This window comes from Parasteatoda tepidariorum, chromosome 2, assembly GCF_982258835.1.
Source record: "Parasteatoda tepidariorum strain Cologne lab strain chromosome 2, Ptep-v5.0, whole genome shotgun sequence".
NCBI lineage: Eukaryota > Metazoa > Arthropoda > Arachnida > Araneae > Theridiidae > Parasteatoda > Parasteatoda tepidariorum.
The window spans coordinates 91748771-91765343 of record NC_141756.1 but is presented as its reverse complement, the minus strand read 5'-3'; the positions used below and the strand labels follow the sequence as shown (position 1 = coordinate 91765343).

At 28.1% G+C, this 16573-nt stretch overlaps 1 protein-coding gene across 2 annotated transcripts in view; it reads left to right on the top strand.

Annotated features, from left to right (window-relative positions):
* The window catches only part of LOC107438771 (solute carrier family 41 member 1), a 44289-nt gene that overhangs the window by 11753 nt on the left and 15963 nt on the right, over positions 1-16573 (top strand). For both annotated transcript variants that reach the window (XM_087157749.1, XM_016051140.4), the window contains 4 exons: positions 675-991; positions 10384-10589; positions 12328-12435; positions 15123-15194. In XM_087157749.1, coding sequence (XP_087013875.1) covers positions 772-991; positions 10384-10589; positions 12328-12435; positions 15123-15194 — 606 coding nt within the window. In that variant the 5' untranslated portion in view covers positions 675-771. The remainder of the gene's footprint in view (positions 1-674; positions 992-10383; positions 10590-12327; positions 12436-15122; positions 15195-16573) is intronic.

Sequence of the window (16573 nt, the reverse complement as noted above, 5' to 3'; positions counted from 1 at the left end):
GAAACATTAGTAAGGTATCCAATATATTATCGTTTAAATTAATCCTTTTTTTTCAACTGTATTATTATAGTACACTCGTTTAAATCAACATAAACACTACTAAATTTTATTAAATCTGCAGCAAATTCACCTGATATCATGGGTAACATTTTTCATCTCATATTACGGTTGAAGTAAATTTTTATGAAAGTGTATTATTAAGTAAATTGTATTCGTGTACTTAAAATAAATTCATGTTCCTCAAAGCACATTTGTATTTATTTTTAAAGCATATCAAATTCCCCAAAAATCAAGAAGTTTCTGTAAAATTATAAACTAAAGTTTCGCGCAATAATAATTAAATTACAAACATTTCAAATGAAAAACATTGAAAATAAAAACATTGGAAAATGCGTAATTCTTTATGGTAAATAGAAATTGAGCAATAAACATTTTTCCGGAACTCCCAAAAAGGTGGGATTTCAAATTAAGATGTTTAAGTTAATGCTAATGCAAAGATTCGAAAATGAACCGAACAGAAATTATCCTTAAAGGTTTTTGTATAAAAAAAAGGATCATAAAATCAAAAATTATATATTATTGTCTGAGACTCAATAACAATAAATTAAAAGTTACTATTATATAATAATTATTTATATTTTTTTCATTTCGTAATAATAGCTTTTACTGTTTAGATATTACTAAGCTGGCCGTACAAGGGGAATTCGGAGACGTTCAGGCAAAGGAGCGAGAAAAGGGATAAACTGATTAAAAAGGTGACATCGTAGACTGATGAATTCTGCACCAAAAATGACAGGTGAAATAATTGACGTACACAACAGCGACAACCCCCAGACCAGAGTTGCTTTGGTTCGCCAGATTAGCGCAACAGTAGGAGCAGGTCAACCAATACCCACACCCATTACTGCCCCTGGAAATTTGCAGTGTCCTCTGGAATTCTGGATCCAATCCCAATCTTTCCAAACTGAAACATCACCTCTTCTGCAAAAAGGTATCAAACTTCCATTAGCGACATAATCTTAAAAATTGCATTTACAGTTATTTTTAGACAATTAAAACTAGATAATAAGGAAAATAATTTCTTTGTTAATGCATTACAATAAATCTGTGGAAGAAAATAAAAACGTGGTTTAATTGAGGTAAGCAGTAGAAGCAAATAGATGGCTATCGCAAACTTTCGCAACCGTCATCTGAACGGACATCTCTACGGCTTGTATCAAAGCATAGGTTATTTTATTGCTGCATGTGATCGGTAATAGAACATGACCACGTGATACCGAACAACCTGGATAGTAGAATAGAATCCTGCAGCGTCGTGGTGGATCCGGGGATAGAGCACTTGCCTCCAATTGGTGCGTCCAAAGTTCTAATCTCGGCGGCTGGTCAATATAAATTCTGTACCCGGCTCGCACTAACCACAGTGCTGACGTAAAATATCCCAAGTGGTAGACTGATCATGGGTTACGATCCCTTTGTCGTCGGATTTTATAGGTTTTTATAGTTTTCCTCTTTATGCAACGTAAATGCAGATTACTTCCATCAGAGAGTTCTCCAAGAAGGGTAGTTTGTCCTAATACTTGATCCAAGAGTTCCATTGTCTTCTGGGTTAAGTTAAAAAATTACAATGCTACGGAGTTGAACATTGGTAGTCGTAAACTCAATATTGGGTCGGCTGTTCAACGATGGTAATGAAAAAAATGACTGAAATACTAGAATCCTGTAGAATTCGCTAATTTTACCAGAAATTAGCATTAGCTCTACGTTTAATATTAATCTCTTAGAAAGTTATTTTAAAACAGCTGACTCATTTTAAATTAAAGAGGCAAGTGTTTGGAAATAATTTATAATTAGTTTCCTAATTAGAGCACTTTTAAAAGAAACTATGGTTCATATTTATTTATTTATTACAAAAGATAAATTTTGACTCCTTTTCTTTTATGGTTATTGCCAAGAATCTAAAGAGTGAACTGCGTTAAAAAAGCGGCAGTGATAAAATTTTGAATAAACTAAGTTTTCACTTACTCCACATTCTCCACCAAACCAGGATTCAGGCTTGAAGCATTGAATTAACAATTCAGACACCTACTACAGATCAATGGCCAACCTTAATCCCATTTACTCAAAATGAAATTTGAGACAATCCACTTCAAGACTGTTTTTCGAATTCTATTTCGTTCTGTAACTCTTTACACCAAATAATATGCTCCTTTTATAACTGCTGCAAGTTCATAATAGAATTAAATATATACTCTTCTTCTTATGCAACTGAATACTGCATTAATATATTAAAATTTACTTTTCTAAATAATACAAAAAGTCTTTTTGTTAAAATTATGATGTTTCACTTTATTAATAATCTGAGTTATCGCGTACATATGAAATTTTTTTCCGTAGGAAGATAACAATAACGCCTGCAAGAATGAATAAAAAAACTCAAGAAAAACTATTAAAAAAAATATAAGAAAAATAAATACTTTAACCCATGAGGATATAACTAAAAACTATGTGAAACCATTGTGAAATTACGTTTAGAAAAATAATACAATGCATAACAAAACTCCATTTATATATAACTTCCTGTGGAGCTGTTATACACGTATGCAACAGAACTTAGGCACCTTATTTTTTCCAGACATTATTACAAGTCAAAACTGTTCGAATTAATGACTATCAACCTGTGTTTCACTCAGACGAAATTCTCTGTAGTGTTAATCTTTCGAACAAAGCTCATTTACACGTGCGAAGCTATCCGCTGTACAGTCCGCAAAAAAAAAAACGAATCACCCTGAATAACTTTCGTTCTAGTAATCGGATTTTCACGAACTAAGTGTCAATCTTAATGGTTCCTGGGGGTGACCTCAAATACGTTAATTAATTAGTGCTAACTATTAATTAAGTTACGAAATCAGACACAAAAACGTACTTTCTCTGAATAAACATATAATTTTTTTTACATATTTGGAATCTAGACCCTTGAATTAGTGGGGGTAGACAAAATTTTAAAAAAATTGGGTGGTAAATTGGGCCGCAATAAAGGTTTATATATTTGGCGATAGTCCAGAAAACCGCCAAAAAAAGTCGCCTGCGCAAATAAATATTTTAAGATAACCCATTGAGTAATTCAAAAGAGGAGTGCTTAATTTTACTAGGTTGCTACGCAACCAAACTCTGATAGTAAAAAAATTGAAATAATGTTCAGTGATTGCTCGGAGGGGCTTAATTTATTGTTAATAGAAAATATCTCGAAGTTTCCAGGCCATAAACAATTTTTTTAGGGGATTTCTGTCCAAAAAGCAAAAAAAATATTATTTTAATCTCCTTTGAAAAGTAAATTTGAATCGATTTATAAATTATTTATGATAGTTTTTAGAATTTAAATACATGAACTTTTTATCTGATATTATTTAGATTACACTGTTTTTACTATATTTATTCGAGGATTTTATACTAAAATAAGATGAGCATAACTTATTATAGCTATATACAAAATTTTAGGGATAATCATTTTTACAGTTTTAATCGAGTCTTCTAGGCAAGAAAGTTTGAAGAAAAAAAAAGTGCTTGAAAAATAAAATGTAGATTGTATAATAATTCTAATGCACATTCACAAGGCTTTCTATAATTTACGATATTTCTTTTTTCTATATCTCAAGGAATTGCTGAATGTTTAGTGGCATTTTAAAAAGATTGAAATATGTTATGTTTAAGAATAAGATATTGAAATAATATTTTGCAAATTGTAGGATTCATTGCTTAAAAAATCGCTTCATTCTACTAGATATTTAGGTTACATCGTTTCCTTTGGATAAAGATGATTAGCAAATAGCATTCTCATGTTTCGATACATTCTGAAACTTATACGTTCGCAAATTCACCATAAAATGTCGCACAGCATATTCTTCAATTACGATAAGCTACATTTACCACCAAATACTGCTACTATGGTTATTTTTGCTTTCTTATATATATCTGATGATCTCTTTTCAAACAGAGCTCGTAAGATCCTTAAGATACTGAAATGGGGGCACAAAAACTTAAGAGATAAAATATTTAATTTCATTAACTCAAAATATCTGGTGTCAAAATGTTAATTTTTAAGTTAAATATAACTTTTACAATATTGATGTTCTTACATTCTTAAAGACCATATGAATCCTGATAAAATATTAAAATGCATACTTTAACTAGTGTAAAATCCTTATCAAAATAATGATCAAGACCCAAATGTAAAACAGTATAATTGGCGATAAAAACTCAACTGGCTTCAAAACATATGAAGAGGGAAGTAAAAGTCGACATGTTTCGAGTTTTCAAATATAATCGCCCATTCTCAAGACTTGTCAGGCTTGGATAACTTGTGACTTTTATTATTGGACGCTCAAAACATGTCTATTTTTATTATCATCTATTATTTTTTTAAATCAATGAAGTTTTTATATTTTCGATTCAGTTTCTTGGGATTATCCATTTAGTTACTCAACATATTAAATTATTTCACTCGATATTAAAATAACTTTTACATATGTTATGGGCACGGGTTCTTAGATTGAAAAAATAATAATTCACTACTTTGTAAAAATATTAATGCAGTAAAAAAAAAATTTCTTTTTGCTGCAAGCCTTAACATTTTAGTCTAAGGTCATAAAAAAATTCTGTTTACAATTGAAATTTCAAAAGTCGAATGTGAAAATGGAATGTCCCCTAGTACCGGGAATCGAAATTAAATAGTAACAAGGACAACTTTTTTAAACAAGTTAGCGTTTCCGTCCTACTCGAAGTTGTTTGAAAAGGTATTTTTTATATATCGATTCCAAAGTTTATTCTACATATATTTCTGGGTATACTTTCGGAGTATTTCGATCGAGTTTATTTTTACACCCTTATTTGCTTAAAATTATTAAATAATTTACTTAAAATAAATTATTCAAGCTATATGATTTAATGCATTTATAGTATAACAATTAACGGAGCTTCCAACGCATATCCTTAACCTTAATACCGCTATCATTAAATAAATGGAATAAGCTTAGATAAATAATAAAAGTTAATTTTTCCCTCGCGTAATTTTCAAGGAATAATATGTTTCGATCAAACAGATTTCAATCTGGAAATAGCGAAATTATTGACTAGGTCCCTTGGAGCAATATCATTCTTATCCTTTTTTGACGAAATAATAGGAAAAATTAGTTTTCACAGTTTCTGTAAAAAGTATGTTAGCTTACTTGCCACGTTTTTTTTAAATTTTTTTTTTATTAAAATAAGGTCGGAAATTGTGTATTGTGTGCACTGCTTCGGAATCCTTACAAATTTCAATTTTTAGTATTTCCTGATTAACAAAATAAGGCATTTTCCTGATAACAAATTATACTACAATAATATCTTGGAAATCATGCTAAATACAAAATTAAACTAAATAGTTGTATATTATCAGAAAAAAAAATCTACTTGGTATCATAAAGAGTAAAAGATATAATGAAATAATTAGTGAATCACACGTGGTCAGATAATTAAAAATTTAATTTCACAACTAAGATAGTAGGACGACATTTAAGATACTGAGATATTTTAAGACACTAAAAAAATTGGCTACGTATTCCACAGCTTTTTATGTTCGGTATCTTTATCCTCTTTGTAGTGACTTATAAAACATCAACACTATTTTAGATAATCTAAGTTGAAGTCACAAGAAACAAAAAGAAAAAGACAATCAATAATTTATATTCTTTTTTCAAAAAAATAGTATGCTAAGTAAATAATCAGCTGTTTTGCATTAAATAATTTTAAACAGCTGAATGTTTTTAATTTCTTAACAAGGTTTTATTCTTAGCTAGCAGACAATAATTCTTTAAAAAAACTTGACTATAATTTGAAAAGGAAACCTAAATTAAAGAAAATCTAAATTAAAGTTCTAAAAAAATTATTAGTATATTAATGAAGAAATAATAAACGTAAAATGGAAAAGAATAAGAATTTTAAAATATTAAAATTTTATTAAATAGTTGGTAAAATAGTTCTGCGATACACTTCCGGAAATTTCTTTTAAGATTAGGATGATATAGGGTAAACCAACAAATGAAGGAGCATTTCATAGATATTTCTTAGAAATAAGATTTTAAACGTTTTAATTTAGATTGATTGGTAAGAGTAGCTAACAATTGGAAGTCCTTTAACAATGCATTTAGTTATCTGGTCTTTGAGTCTTCTCTGGAAAAAGTTTTGAATTTGTTAGTATCTGTTCAACGCCTTGTTTCTTTGACAAAATTATAAGGTCAGTGTTTGTTGTTATCCGTTTAAACTACAATTAATTGCATATAATAATGCTTTTTCTTTTCATTGTGAAAAAAAGAATTCAAAATATGGTCATTGAAGTTACGTTTTATTTATTTTAAGCATCATAACATAAAGCAAGTACTGAGATTAGGGGGTGTTTATTAACTGGATTGCAGAACGATGAAAAACCAATGTATAAATAAGTGTTCCTTTACTGGGATTTTTTCAAGTTAATGGAAATAAAAGAAAAATTTTAATTTTCTTGTACCTTTTGTCATATTATAAATCAAAATTATGTTAAAAATAAAAAAAAACAACTTCTAACCAGTGAAGGAACAGGCATGTTCCTTCACTGAGAATAGATTTCCCAGTGAATGAATAGTATGTGTGAAATATGATTTTACTTGGATAATTAGTAGTTCAGCGACATAGAGGACTCCTAAAATTCAGTTAAATGTTGTATGAATAGTTCCTATAACTATTTCATTTAAATATGCAAATTTAATTGCTAAATTTATTTAAAGAATTATAATAATAATTAATTTATTATTTATCTTTATAAATGTAGTGATTAGTTATTACATCATACCTTAGACTCCTTAATAAACTATGTTTATTAACTAAATATAACAACTAAATATAATAATAAAAGCTTGAATGGAATCTTTGCAGGATTTTGTGCCAATAATTAGCTAAATTATTATCCTATTGCCGTCTTTAATGTCCTAACTGGAACTGGTAGGAAAAATCCATTTAAAGACAATTATCTAGGTGAAAAATGGGTGAAGTTTTTTTAAGGTGACATCCACCGATAACTCAGTGTAATGCGAAGATAATTTCAAAAGGCAAAACTTCCCTTAGAGAATAATATTCGAAATACTGGTTTTAAGAACTTCAGAGAATCTTTAGGAGGGAAGTAGCCCTGGCATCCTTTTATAAAGTGATTGCATTTACAATGCGAATGAAACAAGAGTTGTATACTGCCCTTAAACGGGAAAAATCTGCGGCTTTGAAAATTATAAGGATTTATATTCTAAAGTACCTAGGAAAGAAAAAGTACCTCCATTGGTAGTTTTTCCTTACAGAAGAATTCGTAGAGATATTACAGAATCAGTCCCTGCTACTTATTTCATTGGAAAAAGCTATTCATGAAATGAAACGATGACCGCAGCAACATTTTACAAATATATTGCAAATGTTTCTACCCATGGCTAATTAAAAATGCAATCAAATTCCTAATTTTGCTTCTTCTGGATAGGTATAAATCTCATATCAATTTGAAACTGAGCAAGTTTTGTTCCTCAAAACAAATTTTCTGGTTTAGTTTTCTACGTAATTCTTGGAAATCTCGTTAGATCTTGAAAACAAAAGAATTGTAAAACAATATGTCTAGAAAATTTTACATCCATTTTTAAATAAGATTTTAGGCATCAATTGATGAAGTTAAAATGCTTTTATGAAATGCGATATTTTTTCATTCGATGTAGAAAACGTTGACTGTAACAAATGCATGCAAAACAGACACCAAGAGTTAATGAGCAAGACAACTCATCAACAAAACACATGCTTCGAGAGTAACGATGCGCTATTTCTTCAGAAGCTTGAGAAGGAAATCTCACAAGTTATGTTGCAAATTTTTAAAGGAACATTGATAGAAAAGTTTAATCTCCCAAATATCCAATAGCCTGCGCTTTTCTCAATATTGAAGAATTTATTTCAAAAAGAACAATTGTATAATCAAATTTTGGCTCTGAAGCTGAGACAACTAACATTAATAATGAAAGTATCTTGAAAACCGATTTTGAGATAAGTCCTCTTGAGGCATTGTTAGTTGCAAAAACGATTGGTTTCATAAGTAACTACTAGATATAAGTCAATGAGAGATGGGTTTTACTCAAACTTCCTAGAAACTCCTTTTTCTCATTTATTATCCAGTGAGGAATTCTGGAAATGGAACTGGAAAATCAAAAGAAATTTCGAAGATACATTTACATTGGCCAAAAATTTGGAAAAAAGTGGAAGGTTATATCAAAAGAAAAAGAAATAAATTACTCATGACGAAGAGAAAAAAAATACTTAAAAAGATTTAAAAAAAAGCTTGAAAAATATGAGGAAAAGATTAAACAAAAAAATGATCGAATTATAATAATAATAAAAACATCATCAGATTACACAATGATAAACATTTATAATTTAGAACGAACTATTAAACTGTGAGAAAAAAATGAAAAACATTTTTTTAAAATTATGTATTCAAACATATTTTACTTTCCATTCCATGACTGAAAAAAAAGTAAAATTTTCCACATTAACTATGGTTATATGTCGTAATTCCAAGAAAAATCTTGTTTTTAGACATTTGTGTGGCCTATGGATTCCTAACGAGCATCAAACATTATCAAAATTAAGTGTTCATTCTCTGGAAAATTTAGCGTTTATTCACTGGCAAGAACTGTTCCTTCACTTGGTCATCTTACTACTTATTATTTAAACCACCAAAAGCTTAAAACAATATTATGTAAGTTATCTAACTTTTTTTACATAATTTGCATTTAATAACAAATATGTCGAAACCATCATTTAGCTAAAATTACAAATTTTGAAATTTTTATGAATTTTTTTAAAGGCAAGCTAAGCTTAAGTGTTCCTTCATTGTTTAGTTTACCCTATAAGATGTTGAGAAATTTGCGATGTTGTGAGAGATGTTTAAAAATGTTGACTACGTATTTTTATTAATATTTATAAAATATATATTCAAGAAATTGATAAATATATTATTCCAAATCTATGCATACGTATGTATATTATTGAAATTGTATCAGTTATTGAAAAACAAAATAAAAAAAAATAAAAAATAATCACATTAAATAAGCACAATCTGGTGTATTCTATCAGAAGCACGCTTTTTTAAAACTAGACATTTGTTGAATAAAGTGTTTTTTATTCAAAATTCTTTACTAAATTGCAAATAAATTATTAAATGACTAAAAAAGAAACATCGTATTTTATAGTGTGAAAGAAATAAAAAGATTAGCAAACGATTATTAGCGAAAAAAATATGAATGAAATTTTACGCTACGCGCGCGAAGTCAAGTTCCTTCCAAGTTTATCACATTTTAATATTAATCGCCCCAATTAGTTATTTCTTTATTGTCGCCAAATTATTTTTTTAAAAATAATTAATTTTAATTTTTCTCAGCTTCTAATAAATAAAAACAGTTGAAACTTTTGATTTTTCAATTGAAAAATATGTAGATTAATATGGTATAAAAAAATTCATACCTTATAATTCAATATTTTTTCATCCTCACTTTAATTAAATAATAAAAAATAATAAATAATTATTAAAAATTATTTTTTGCATGAAATTATCTTTGGGTAAATGAGTTTTATGAGTGGGTGCAATTTTTTTTGAATTGCTTCATTAGTTTTGAAAATATGACTGAAAACGCAAAAAGCGAAATTAACATTAAGGGGTACGAACTTTGAATTGCTCTCCTGACCAAACTATGGGGACCACATTTCCCAGATTGCGGCTACCCCCTATATTTCGAAGATAAGAAATCCAAATATGTAAAAAAAAATGCATGTTTATTCAGAGAAAGTACGTTTTTGTGTCTGATTTCGTAACTTAATTAATAGTTAGCACTAATTAATTAGCATATTTGAGGTCACCCCCAGAAACCATTAAGATTGACACTTAGTTCGTGAAAATCCGATCATTAGAACGAAAGTTATTCAGGGTGATTCGTTTTTTTTTTTTTTTTGCGTACTGTACAAACTCCTCGTGTTCATTATTCAAAATTTCTTGGCGTGTAAAGTGAATATAAGTGATTGCTGAAGTAAATATTATGTTATAAAGTGATTGCGTTTTACACAATGCTTTGAAAGAAAAGACTTTTTTACGGTTATCTTCTAGTTTCAAACCATATATTTTGCCTAATGTTTGATTCCTCTTAGAAATAAAACTTTTTCAAAACCCATTCCCGAGTTATTCTTTTTTTATGAATTTGAAAAATCTGCTATGCCAGGAAGGGTGGAATAAAATTTTTAGTGACTTAAATTGTTTCTTAATAATTGCTGTAAAATATGCACCACGATGTATATTTTTAGGACCATTGCCACCTAAACTAGATTATTGTGCAATCCCCGGCGAAAATCTTTTGTCCAAAGCACCAGAGGATGTTCCTAAAATCAAAGAAACCGATGAAGATGAAAAGAGTGAGACGATTTGTTCTATTTCTTGCCAAGTGTTCATACCTTTTATGATTGCTGGTTTTGGCACTGTAGCTGCTGGTCTTTTATTAGACATCGTGCAAGTAAGTTTTCGATTTCTTACACTTAATCAACCGATAACTTGGTTCGTTTTTATCAAGCTTAAAATTAACATAATCTAAATTATATAATGAACACAGTTTGGATAGTAATGTAGTTCATTATGGAATAATTGCGATTCATTACGGGTTATATAGTGCAAAGAAGAAAAAATTCTAGTGAAATTACCTCACTGTATGGTAATGACATTTCTATTTTTAAAAAAATCTGGTTAATAAAAACAAACTTCTGGTTATAAAACACAATTCTGGTTTATAAAAACAAAACATACGGTATTTAAACCATTCATTTTAAAAAATTTCCGTTCATGCTCTAACGATTTACCGGAAATTCTGTTTTTCAAAATTATAGTTCTTATTAACTAACAATTAGTAAAAAATACAAAGCTGAAAAATAATTTAACCGAATAAATTATTTTCAGGCCATGCTCTAAGGTATCAAAATAAAACTACAAAATTTTATCACATATAATAAATCATTAATTTTACCAAAATCATTACCATAGCCTTTCGATAAAAATTACCGAGCTTTTTGGAGTTACCATAGAGACAGAAACACTGTACATTTTACCACATTCTGGAACGTTTGACCATAGTTTTTTTTCTCAGTGTGTTCGAATTTTATTAAGTTGAAACCAATTGCTACAATAATACTGTGTTCCAATTTGAACTAAAATACTGTAGTATAAAAATGAAATTGATTTTAATGTAATTAATTATAATTCATAATATAATTAATTAACTTTAACACAAGCTTAAATATATGTCTATTAAAACAGAACGCAATCATATTTTCCCTTTCAAGTTGTATCAGATTTAAGCGACTTTTGAAGTTTTAATTATCATATTATCAATCAGGATTGAACCATTTTTTCTAGAAGTAAAATAATCCTAGCTCATCAAAATATTTTGTTAAAAAAATACTTCGCAAAAAGTAGAACTTCTTTAGATTAAATTTCTTTTAATGCAGGGAAAATTATTTTATTTCATAAAAAAACTGTTCAAAAATTATAAAACTGAAAATTTCTGATTATTTCTAAATTTCCCAAAATTTTAAATCCAACTTTTATTCTCAAAATACTTATTATTTAAAGTAATATTCATTAAAATTTTTTTATTATTTTTCTTCTGTTTCTTTAGAAAAGGTAAGGTTTACAAGGATCAAAATTACATTTAAACATGATTAAATTTTTCTTTATTTACTGGTTTTTTTATGATAAACTCTCGACTCTTTAAATACTTTTAAGTAACTCAACATACTAGAACCAAATATTTTATTCTTGCTTGGAAACCGGAATGAAAGTTACGAAATAATTTGCAAATAATTTTGTTCTTCCTGCATATACACTTCATATAAGCTCTTGATAAGAGAAACTGAAAATTATAGAAAAATGTGTAATAAATAAAAATTAAAATTTTATAATTAAAGTTTGTAAACGAGTAACTTTATGTAAACTGAAAATCAAAGAAGAAAAGCTTATTGAGGCATTTAAGTATTTTCCTATTTCAAACATCTGATTAAGTAAAAATATGTAAAATTTGGTTTATAAAATACATTTATAGATCATATAAGTATCATTTTTATTAGAAATACATTGCTTGAAATTTTTTTAAAAAAAATATTGAAAATGGGGCTTTAAAATCCTCATTTTTAATTTTTACTCTATCTCATGTTTCTTTAAATGGGATGTATATTTATTTGAATTCAAATTTTAATTTTCAGAGTTGGGATGTATTTACCCAAGTGCCAGAAATGTTTGTTATGGTGCCAGCACTATTAGGATTAAAAGGAAATCTTGAAATGACATTAGCTTCTCGAATCTCGACACTAGTAAGTAAACATACAATTTTCCTTTTTTTTAAATAAAAAAAAGGACTAAATAAAAGTTTTAGCTAAAAATAATGAAATCCGACTTCGTCCGAAACAAGTATCCAAATTTATTCAAAGCAAATTCTAACATTGCCGAAATCAATCCAACTCAACATCAAACCAAGGCAATATAGTATATGCTATCTATATGAAATGAATAATCCCTACTAAAAAAAACAATTAAGCTGAAAGCAATACTTCTCTACAGAAAAATTTCAATCGAATCAGAAATTAAGGAGGTAAAAGGCGACATGTCTCGAGTGCTCGAAACAGGCATCGATCATCAAGATGAACCAACACTTGAAAGATAAAAACGAAATGCAACGCTGTAAATGAAAAATAGAAAAAAAATAAAGATAAAAAAAAATGAAAACTTCGGTAGCCATGAGTTGCGACGGTGGCCGGAGGGGACAAATTTAGACAGGAGACATTTCTAGAATAAAAGGAAGAAAGGGTAATAACTAATTTCTTTATCAAGGGATTTGACATTCATATGAACAAAACAAGATTCCAGAGCATCAAGCCACAGGGATGATACGACAAGGTACGACAGGGTTGAAAAATTATTGAAGTTGCATTTATTTCCAAGGCTCCAACAATGTGAGACAATCGATAATTTATCACATTTTGATGACGAAAATATCTGTCACACATGTTTCCTTTATCTTAATTTTAAAAAGTGGCTCTGTTGTTCAGGTAAGCCATGGTAGCATTGTCGATAATCGCAATCCAGCCGTACATAAGTGGAAGTGGTAAACATAAAAGACTGCGTTCAAGATTTAACGTCTCAAAATAGAATTAACATGCATTTTATTTGAATTTTAAATGACTCAGTATGTAAGATAATATATATGAAATTTTGCTACTTATATACAAAATGAGTTATAATTTTTAATCAATTAGTAAAGAACAAATACCCAATCAAAACTAAATTATTTTTAAGTAATCCTGGGATCAATGATCATAACCCTCACATTAAACTCAGTAAGTCAAAAGTTATCTGAAACGACCCCTTAATTGGGATTTTTCCTGCAGATGGGGAAAATCATTAAAAGGGGTCAGCAAATCTTCCTCCGAATCGGTGGTCACCAAAAACAGAGTTGGACCAGAAATCCATTTCATCTTAACTCTCTACTTTTAAGTATAAGAAAATGCAATAAAATAAAGAATCAAATTAGAATAAAAATAAAATTAAGTAAGTTAAATAAAATAACGAGAATTAAATTATAAATTACGTTTTGATCCCATCAATTAGAATAAAACCAAATTAGAATTAAAATTAAATTAAATAAGTTAAATAAAATAAGCTGAATTAATTATAAATTAACATTTGATACCATTAGAGATATCCTAACAATATTTACTAATGGGATCTTTATGGGATTTTAATTTTGTTCACAAGTCAGAAAATTATTTTAAAACTAAAACGAACAGAATATTACCGATAAATAGAGCATACATATATAAATATCATACATGAATAGCATACATATAAACAAAGGCTATATATTTTTAATTGATACCAATTACTAGAAACGGGTAGTGTCACACAAGAACAGAAAATGACTAACTTGAAATAGGAAGTTAGTATTAACCTTCGAAAAAACTACAATATTTTTTAAATTATTCGAAAGAACAAGTATATAAATAACAAAATTAAACATTTATTTTACAACTACGGTTGATGTGAACAAAATGGGAAAAGAAATCGATCATTATAGCCCAGATTTTATCCATAGTTCAACTCGCTATAGGATGGTTCCTTATGGATAAAGTTGGGGTGTACTCTAAAAATATGTCAAGATATTAAACAAACTATAGAAGTTTAGATTTAAGATTCCTTATTATTCAAATATCATTGCTACATCCATGTCATAAGCATCACCTACATTATTTATGTTTTTAACACTCCTACTTCTCAATTAATACAAATATTTTATCTCCCAAACGTCACAAATTGTTACAGAAATTTCATAAACATGTCACAATGACGTTTAAAAAGAACAGTGAGCAAAACAGAAAAGGATATCTCCGTGAGTAACCTTTGTTTTAATGATCGGATTTGTACAAACTGATTGCAGATCTTAATGATATCACACTTATGACGTTTAAAAAGAACAGTGAGCAAAACAGAAAAGGATATCTCCGTGAGTAACCTTTGTTTTAATGATCGGATTTGTACAAACTGATTGCAGATCTTAATGATATCACACTTATGACGTTTAAAAAGAACAGTGAGCAAAACAGAAAAGGATATCTCCGTGAGTAACCTTTGTTTTAATTATCGGATTTGTACAAAATGATTGCAGATCTTAATGATTCAAATAGATGAAATGAAATATACTAATATATTTGAGCTTATTATACAGAATCCGAAAGAAAAATCATATTTTTTCAAAATTCACTTTCTGCTTAATTTACTATCTAGCGAATTCGCCACTTTTCAAGCAAATAAAAAAATTGCAAACAATTATAAAATTCGTTTATCCAAAGATAGTTCTAAGAAAAAACACACTTTTAAAAATTTATTTTCATATTTTATTTTATTGCAATTATGTATTCTGTCTGTCCATAGGAGTACAATACTTTTCAACATATGCAATACTTTTAAGGTATACATCTGCTATACATATAAATTATTATTTTAGGCAAATTTAGGAAGCATTGACACTTCAAGAGAGCAATGGAAAATGGCCCTTGGAAACATATGTTTATTACAAGTAAGTTTGAACTATTGCACAATTACTTTTTATTACGTTTACATGATATTTTTATAGTCTGAAATAGTATTTCATAATCGTATTTCTAAGGAAAATCTGAGAAACAATAAATTAAAAATAGCTATATATTTTTTATTATTTTACACAAAAAAAAGATACGTATTTATAAAAAAGCTTTTTTTGATGGGAAGGAAAGCATATGCAGATTATTGCTTCCAAAACTTTTCAACAGTAAAAAATATATACTGTTAACGTGCAACACTAATGTAGTTACAAACAAATCAGAAACTAGAATGAAATTGAATTATTTTATCAAATTTCAATTACTTCATGTTAAAATTACAGAAAACAAAACTTATGACGTAAGTGCAATACACTCTTTATGAAAACAAATCGTCAGTGACAAAATAATGTAAAAAACGTTCAATAAAAAAAATTTAATTCTACCGTTAGAAAAAATTAAAAAGTTTACTCATTTTTATTTTAGCCAGTTTTTCCCACATTCTTGACTATTTATAATTTTTATTACATTTTGTACTACAATTTTGACATTTGTTTCATAAAAAAACATAACTACGCATTCTTTTCTGCACTGGCTTCATTGCAGCAATAATATAAGATTTACATACTTAATATAATTTAGTCTAATGCCAAGCTTTATAATATTTTAACGTTTATTTTGTAATTGTAGATGTCTGAAGTACACTATACTACAATAGTATAGTAAAGTACACTGTACTACACTGTACACACTTTTTCCGCACTCAGGGTGTCGGTGACTTTTCGCAGTTAAAATCTGATATACCGTAATTTTTATAGTAATGATTATAGTAAAATCCCTGAATTACTCACAAAATATATATTACTGTAAAAATTACGATGTAATATTTTACGATAAAAATAGATTTTAAGGATAATACACCCAAAGTGCAGCTGCTTCATAAGCGTATGCGTAAATGTAACCTTAAAACAAACACTATGTTTTATCACTAACACTAGATTGCCTAAGGAAGTTATCTTGTCTGCTTTTAATTTCAATTAGAAAGAAAATGATGTATATAATGACACAATTTCTTAGAATTTTGTACAACATGTATTTTTTTATTGTTAATATTTACTAATAACTCGTTATATAACTGTGAATAATATAAAAAATACTAAAAATTAATTTTAAACAAATTTCTTTACACATTATTTATTCTTTTACAATCCAGTCGTTTTGACTGCTTTTGGGCAATATAGGTATAGTGAATTCGCGATAACTCGAATCTGATAGGACTGACGAAAAACTTCGACAAATCGGAAGTTCGACTTACCGTTAGTTTAGGTTTTGGACTTTCAAAATATTGTCGGATTATTTAATTAATGCTTATTAATTA